General features: G+C 35.8%; 1 protein-coding gene and 1 long non-coding RNA gene across 2 annotated transcripts in view; both read right to left on the bottom strand.

The window, feature by feature from the left end:
* Positions 1 to 3,060: 3,060 nt before the first annotated feature.
* LOC138306467 (uncharacterized) lies at positions 3,061 to 5,761 on the bottom strand. Its single transcript, XR_011205872.1, has 2 exons — positions 4,397 to 5,761; positions 3,061 to 4,054 (listed from the first exon to the last, which is right to left on the bottom strand). It is a non-coding gene; the product is annotated as an uncharacterized lncRNA (long non-coding RNA).
* An 11-nt stretch (positions 5,762 to 5,772) lies between these two features.
* Positions 5,773 to 8,545, bottom strand: part of LOC138306466 (ubiquitin carboxyl-terminal hydrolase 8-like) — a 32,102-nt gene continuing 29,329 nt past the window's right edge. Inside the window, exon 26 of the mRNA XM_069246930.1 lies at positions 5,773 to 8,281. Within this exon, the coding sequence (XP_069103031.1) occupies positions 8,210 to 8,281 (72 nt within the window). The 3' untranslated portion in view covers positions 5,773 to 8,209. The remainder of the gene's footprint in view (positions 8,282 to 8,545) is intronic.

The following is an 8,545-nucleotide window of genomic DNA, read 5'->3' as shown; positions in this document are numbered from 1 at the left end:
AATTAAATGAAAAATAATAAAAAAAAGATAGGTAAAATAATGACTCAGGTTGATGGCCAGTGACCAGGTATCTCTGAGCACTCCGGCTAGTGTTTGGAGGGTACCATGGCCAGATTCCAGTCTGGCTAGTGTTTGGAGGGTACCAGGGCTGGATCCCAGTCTGGCTAGTGTTTGGAGGGTACCAGGGCAGGATCCCAGTCTGGCTAGTGTTTGGAGGGTACCAGGGCAGGATCCCAGTTTGGCTAGTGTTTGGAGGGTACCAGGGCCAGATCCCAGTCTGGCTAGTGTTTGGAGGGTACCAGGGCTGGATCCTAGTCTGGCTAGTAATTGGAGGGTACCAGGGCAGGATCCCAGTCTGGCTAGTGTTTGGAGGGTACCAGGGCTGGATCCTAGTCTGGCTAGTAATTGGAGGGTACCAGGGCCGGATCCCAGTCTGGCTAGTGTTTGGAGGGTACCTGGGCCGGATCCAAGTTTGGCTAGTGTTTGGAGGGTACCTGGGCCGGATCCCAGTCTGGCTAGTGTTTGGAGGGTACCAGGGCTGGATCCCAGTCTGGCTAGTGTTTGGAGGGTACCAGGGCAGGATCCCAGTCTGGCTAGTGTTTGGAGGGTACCAGGGCCAGATCCCAGTCTGGCTAGTGTTTGAAGGGTACCAGGGCTGGATCCTAGTCTGGCTAGTAATTGGAGGGTACCAGGGCCGGATCCCAGTCTGGCTAGGTGTTTGGAGGGTACCAGGGCCGGTCTGGCTAGTGTTTGAAGGGTACCTGGGCCGGATCCAGTCTGGCTAGTGTTTGGAGGGTACCTGGGCCGGATCCCAGTCTGGCTAGTGTTTGGAGTACCAGGGCGGATCCCAGTCGGCTAGTGTTTGGAGGGTACCAGGGCCGGATCCCAGTCTGGCTAGTGTTTGGAGGGTACCAGGGCCTGATCCCAGTCCGGCTAGTGTTTGGAGGGTAACAGAGCTGGATCCCAGTCTGGCTTAGCCTGAGATACTCTGGCCCTGACACCAGAATTAAAATAATGACAGATAGATGTCTGGTGTAGGGCAAGAGCGCAGTGCTATATCAAAAGGTGGAACTCGCCAACTGTTGAACACCCTTTGGTATCGGCCAGGTCTTCTGTTTGCACAACATTACCACCGAGAAGCGTCACTTAACTTAACTTAATTTATCTACCAATAGCAATCCATTTTATCATGCAAGCACTTTATATAATGTCAATACAGTAGTTTCCTTTACGCAACTTCAAATCTTCCTCGTCATCGTCGCCATTTTCTCATAACATGCAAATTGCCTCTAATCTCGACGGATTGTTATATTTGTGTAGATAAATTATTCATTTGTTGAAAAGACCACGGTAAGTGGGGCTTCTCGGAGGTCAGTTTTAATTGGAGACACCTTTTGATATCACACTGCGCTCTGGCCCTACACCAGACATCTATCTGTCATAATGTCTAAGTCTGGTGTCACAGCCAGAATATCTTGGGCTAAGTCTGGCTGTGCATTTTTCTGTTACTGTTACAAATATATAGGGAAAATTAAGCAACAGTGCATAATTGAAAGATGGCGAGTATGCATAACTCCACAACTCATAACCAGTTAATTATTTCGAAGTTGGAAAGGCTGAAGAATCCACAACATCTCCATGGTGAATAATTACTTTACTAAATTTCATGTTTTTCTTGTCATGTCGGAGAAAAAATGGTTCTGGTTTGGGTTGATCTGTAGTATTGACTGTTGGTAACTCAATGGTAGAGCTTCCTGCTTTCTGAGGGTCCCATGTTCAAACCCTTTTTACATTTTGTTATCAAAATTCACATGGATGTCATGTTTTCCAGTCATAGTTTATGCTGGCATTTATAGGTCATCTGAGATAGAGTCTCAATTACATTAATTTCTAATTAACTTTTTTAATTAAAAATCTGTAATGTCATTTTTTGAAAATTAGAAATCAGTTGACCTTGACTTTTAGCAGTTTCAGTTAAATCACCATTTCTCAGAAATTTGAAGAGTCGAAGCATATGATTTGCTTCGAAGAGTCAAATCTGATTTTCGAAGTTGTAAACATACTCTACTGGATGCCAGCTACCTGTGAGGACTTGGCAGAGTGGATAAAATGTCTCGACATATTACCACAAACCTGGAGGCCTGCACCTATGTGTTGTGAGTTTGAATCCAATGCAGGGCAGACTTACTGCTAGCCCATCCTAAAATGACTAACTGTTGGATGTTAAAGATGCTCCATCGCTGACAAATGGTAATTTTTCTCTATCAAAAACAGGAGCAAATGAATTAGTATTATTCTTCAGTTACAAAAGTTGCTTACTTTACACCATTACTACCACCAGTGAAAAACAAATCACTTTAATTTGGCTGATTTATTTTTGTCTCTACTACATGTCTGATTCTAAGTTTTTAAAACTAGGTGAAGATAATCTAGTAAAGAACTCTGCTAAGAAAGTAATATCAATAACTTAGGGTCTAGTGGCCAGTCTATGCCATTACCACCATTGAAAATTTGAGTTCTTATTTGACTTAAATATTTATTAAAATACTAAAAATAATTTATTGCATCCTGGAAAAATTTCCATGGTACTACACTATGTCCTGTATGGAATGAAGTACTGATTATGCATGCTCCAAAAAATTATTTTATATTATTTTTTTTGTGTTAATAAGACATATATACATGATAAAACATCAATTATTGTTTAAATGATGTGTATCGTTTATGCTCTGCCGGCGGTGGAGCATCTTTGAAGAATGTTAAACTAATGAAACCGTAGTTCACAAACCTATGAATTCTGTATTTGCATATTACAGAGTTATCTGCCCTTTCAGGTAGGTATTGACTCTGACATCATGTGTTTGTGAGTGTAACATCATACTTTTTTTTTGGAGAAAACGACGTGAATTGCGATGCACTCACAAAATAATGACGTAATAATCGATACCTATCCGCAAGGGAGGTAACTCTGTAATGTACTAGACGGAATAAACTGGTAAACAAGGATAAAAGCACTATAGATGTATGGCAATACAACAATATTAGATGAAAACAACAAAGTTCTACATGTTATGGTGGATTTTATTTTTATCTGAATAGCACAGCATAATGCTAGAAGCAAATCATTATTTACATCTCAAAATATCTTCAACATTTACAAAACAATCTCTGGGCCACAAGACGATGCGTTAATTTGATAAAATATATTAAACAATATTTCACAAAATAATGGTACCATATTGAACTCAATAAAATACTCAGAAAATTTAAAGTCATATGCAGCTCATATATTTACTGTAGAGTACTCAATATTCACAGGGATTTAATTTCATTCAGTTTGCAAATTCCCCAAATTTCATAAATGATGTAATTTCTCAAACATCAGTTTATCACATCATGAATTACAGAGGTATGCTTTAACAGGACACAAAACTGATTTGTGAGGGCTGACAGTGACAGGACCCAGTTTCATGAACATTCCTTAATTTTAAGGAATTCCTTTACTTAAAATTCTCCATAGGAAAGCATTACAAAAGTTAAGGAAAAATCTTAAGTTAAGGAGCCTTCCTTAAAATATGTAATGCTTTCCTATAGAGAATTTTAAGTTAAGGAATTCCTTAAAACCTTTAAGGAATGTTCATGAAACTGGGCCCAGGAGTATTTGTATTGGGTCCAATATGGTGCTTCCATTTAACATATTGCTTTATTTCCTCAATCACAGGGACTTGGAGCCAATCCAGAACACTACAGTCACATATTTATACAAGTAAATGACTGTAAGTTGTAGAATGTGCCAAGTCCCTATGTTCTGGATATATTTACAACACCAACAAAATTGTTGCAATTATCACTTTTATACACAATACCTGAAAAAAAGTCAAAATCCAAAAAATGATCACAATTTACAAAATCTGATTACATACATATGTATAAAGTGTTAAGATGTGTACATCATGATACAAAGTACATATCAATCTGCTCTGTTACGTCAAAATCTGACCAAATCCGGTGGGAACAGAGAATATATTGTAGTTTAATTGATTCACCCCTGAATCTTAACGATGGACTGTCGGGCAAGGATAGCTAAAGTCGGTAAAAATGGTGTGAATGTATCCAGTATAATTTCTTATGAAATGGAAAAATAAAATCTCTCGTCAAAATCTGTCTGCGTACGAAGAAATTAATTTAAAGTATGGAAATTCTAAAACGTCCTCCCGGCTCACTATGTCCGTGGTTACATTTCCACGCAGCCTCGCTTTCAATGCTTTCAACTTTTCTTTACTTTAATGGTCAGAACTGGGAAACTAAGCAGAACTTGACCGTCGTATTAATATGTGAGAACTTTTGGAAGGCCAATGAACGCATTTAGACTGGTTTTCTTTGCCCGACTATTCACTTTAATGATGGACTGGTCTAGTCTTTGATTTAGATGAGCCTAAATGTGTTTTCAGGGGTGGATGATTTAAGGAGAAGCGTGGAGATCAAGAGATATAAGTAATTACAACCAAAAACAGTATAAATTAGTCTAACATTTTATGTAAAGCTTTTAGAAAAAAAAATTGCCAGAGCTAGATGACCTCACTAGGGCTGTTCCAGTAAAACATATATGGTAGGGGGGGAAGGCACTTTGAAATTGGGAGACCCACCGATAGAAGTGATTTTCAATTTTGTTGACCCACACACATATCTATTTTTTTGTGAACAAGACCATGGCATAGAAGCGATTAAATTTTTTATTTCACTCCGATTTGTAGTATTTGGATTTACACATTTTGATTTCTAGCATCACCAAAGAGTCCTAGGACAAAATTGCACTGTATATGGTGCAGTGAACTTTTGTTTGTTATGCTGCATCTACTACTAAATTTGTATAAGGGTACAATCCTTGTAGAACCAGCGTAAAATCTTCTAAACATACTGAAGTGTTTCGCAAGCATAATGCAAAAGTAGACATCTGAACATTCACACTTAAGCTTGTGAATTGCAACTTTTTCCTCGACTTAATACCAGTGAATTTAAATAAAGATCTGTTATTTTGCCAAAACTAATCTATTGTTTCCTTGTACCATTGTCAAGTTTGAATGAATATAATATGTTTTAGATAAATAGTCTATCATTATTATATCAAAATACTAAGAAAATATAATAATTGTTTTGTATTGAAGATGAACAACACATTAAATATTGTCAGAAATTAACATTTTTTTCAATATTTATTTTTGTATTTTTGTAGTCAGGATGACTGAGCAACATTATAAAACATAAAATTTGCATTTTATTTCAAAAGGTTACAAATGCTTCAGATAGACCCACCCACAGAAGGGATTTATTGAAACGCCACCCTGGCACAGAAGTGATTTTATTTTGAACCCACCATGGCACATACTATTTTTTAAAGTGCCTTCCCTGGGTGCCATATATGTTTTGCTGGGACAGCCTTTACAGTATAGCCATCAGTATCCTTACAGATTTTTTTTTGTGGTTTCACAGGATATTGTGCTGGTCACAGAAATTTTATCAGATAAACAATATGAATCATCGATATTCTTACAGTTGTATTGAAAAATTTTTTTCCTTGAAATGAAATTTATCATTTTAAGTTTAAATTTTGGCATGACTATCCTATACGGTAAATGGGTAAAACACCTTTTTTAAAACTTCTACCGAGAGGCCAAAGTAATTCAATGTATAGGTGTTACTATAATGATTCAAAATAGATCTGGTTAAGATTTCCAGGGGTATGTACAGAAATTCAATTCTGAAGTTACAAAACAAAAACATCACTTTCACTCAATCTTTCATAGCTAGTCTTTTTATTATTAATGGATAGATAAAAAAAAAGATATTTAGAAATATAGAAATATCTTGGTATCTGACTAGAATGATAAGTTTAGTCCACCTTTAGGGAAAACTATCGGAACAGAAAGAGTGACAACAGATGGACGACCAGAAAGACGGACAAAGGGATAGATGAACACATAGATGAGAGGAAAAACAAAGAGATAACAGAGACAAACAGATGGACGACCAGAAAGACAGACAAATGGATAGATAAACACATGCATGAGAGGGAAAACAACGAGAAAACAGACACATAGAGTGATAACAGATGGAAAACCAGAAAGACAGGCAAATGGATAGATAGACACATGGATAAGAGGAAAAACAAAGAGAAAACAGACAAATAGATAATATAAGAGTTATTTGCACTTGTGGGTGTAGGATTAAGACGTCTTGTGTTTGTGAGCAGAATGTCAGTTTCACAGGAAACAGCATAAGTTTTGCCAACAAATAATGATCTCACAATCATACCTAACAAAGGGAAATAATTTTATGATACACAGTTAAAATAATGAGCATATGTATACAATGAATTGAAACATCATACATTGAAATTAATACATAAATTATGATATAAATATGATTGATTAAAATCAACTACGATTTAAAAACAAACAACTTATGCTATCAACAACCTGTCAACATGATTATATCACAAATTATTTACAATCAAAAACAATTTAAATAATAAAATATTTTAGTTATACAATGTATTACAAATATGCAACTTAACCAAACCCGTCAACATAGAGCAATATGAGTGATCAGGAAATATTGGTAATACAAAAACAGAACATATAATGATGAGTTATATCCCTTGATTAACTTCTTAGTAATTGTCCAGCAATTAGTCAAACAGGTAACAAAGAAACTGTACCAGGTAATTTACTTCAGTTTGTACTTTTTACATTCCCCACATGACTCAATCAGGGGTTACTATCATTTTTGTTTAAAATCCACCCCTGGACCATCCTCAATATTTCAGGGGTTACTATCACTCTCATTATATCTACCCTTGGACTATGTCAAAGTAAAGTAAAAGTGAAGACATTTTAGAAAAAAAATAACGACCAATCCCAGGCATGTAGTTTTCTTTTGAAGATACAACACCCAACTTCAAAGCCCTGCATTGTACCACTATTGATTCTTTTGATGTACATCAAAGGACTATTCTAAGTTATCTGTCTCATCTGTATTGCATATAGAGCCTGACAAAGTTCAGGGATGGATATGAGGATAGAGATAATAACCCCTGGAATATTAAGGAAGATATTACACAAGAAATGCATCATATATAAACCAATAAAGAATAGCACAATGTTAATTAATCACAGGGATGGATATGAGGATAGAGATAATAACCCCTGGAATATTAAGGAAGATATTACACAAGAAATACATCATATATAAACCAATAAAGAATAGCACAATGTTAATTAATCACAGGGGTGGATATGAGGATAGAGATAATAGCCCCTGGAATATTAAGGAAGATATTACACAAGAAATACATCATATATAAACCAATAAAGAATAGCACAATGTTAATTAATCATCAAATCACACAGGACAACATTATCAGATATATAGGAGAGATCACGAAAAGAATATCATTATAGTATAAATATAGATGACAGAAATCTTCTTCATTCCTTTGCTTTCCCTTTCTCTCTATCTCTATGTAGCTCTTTTCTCTCTATTTTTACCTTTCTTCTTCTCTCTATTAATTTCTACCTCTCTGTAACACTTTTCTCTCTCTGTCTCTCACTTTGTTGCCCTCTTTCTGTAAATTCTTCTCTCATAATTTCTGTTACTTGTACAACATATTATTAATGCACATACCCAATATATATATGTAATACAGATGTACATAATTCTCACATAATTCACCCATGTTCTCAAAGTTCCATCAGTTGATCATTTTTTTTATTTATTTTTTTCAATTAGTATACCCCCAAATTAAGGTATTACCACAGTTAATATTACCAAGGGTGGTCATTACACACAGTTAATAAAGTCATTTACCCCTGAACATTTATAATGAACTGTTCCAGTTATAGTTTTAGAACAGTTCAAATGTGTCTTCAGGGCTGAACGAGGTTCTATTTCTCTACTATGAGGACAATACAACCAACAAGTATATCATACTAACATGATGGTAACCAAATGTTTAATTATACATGGTCGATAAAAAATGGATATTTTTTCTTGTTTTTTTTGCTCAAATGAAAGAATTCATTTAATGTTTTGATGTTTCAAATCTATAGTTTTGACTTTCAAATGGGCTACAGTTCAGTTCATTCACTTTTTGTTGTTTCAAAATAAATGTGCAGTTTTCACTTTAAACTGATGACATCATCTACTCTTGTCAAAATGGTTGACGATAGGTAGGTGCTGTGAAGTTTACTGTGGTGTAAAATAACACAAAACCAGCAGAGGTCTGAAACAGAAAAAAAGTTTCAATCTAAAATTGAGAATATATATATTCAAAAGTGTTTCAAATCAGCCAATCTAATTAAAATTAGACTTGTAATTTGCTCCACTAAGATACTCTAACGATACACTCCAATACAAGATCCAACAATGCCCCGTTCAGGGTCATCTCAGTATGACCCCTACGATTAGACAATCAGCATGTTGCCTACAAAATCTTCAGTGTGGTTGATTCTCTCGGAAGTATAAACGACTACATATAGTATGTCCG

This window comes from Argopecten irradians, chromosome 13 (assembly GCF_041381155.1).
Source record: "Argopecten irradians isolate NY chromosome 13, Ai_NY, whole genome shotgun sequence".
In the NCBI taxonomy this organism is placed as follows: Eukaryota; Metazoa; Mollusca; class Bivalvia; order Pectinida; family Pectinidae; genus Argopecten; species Argopecten irradians.
Note: the sequence above shows the minus strand (reverse complement) of the source record. Positions and strands in the feature narration are given on the sequence as shown.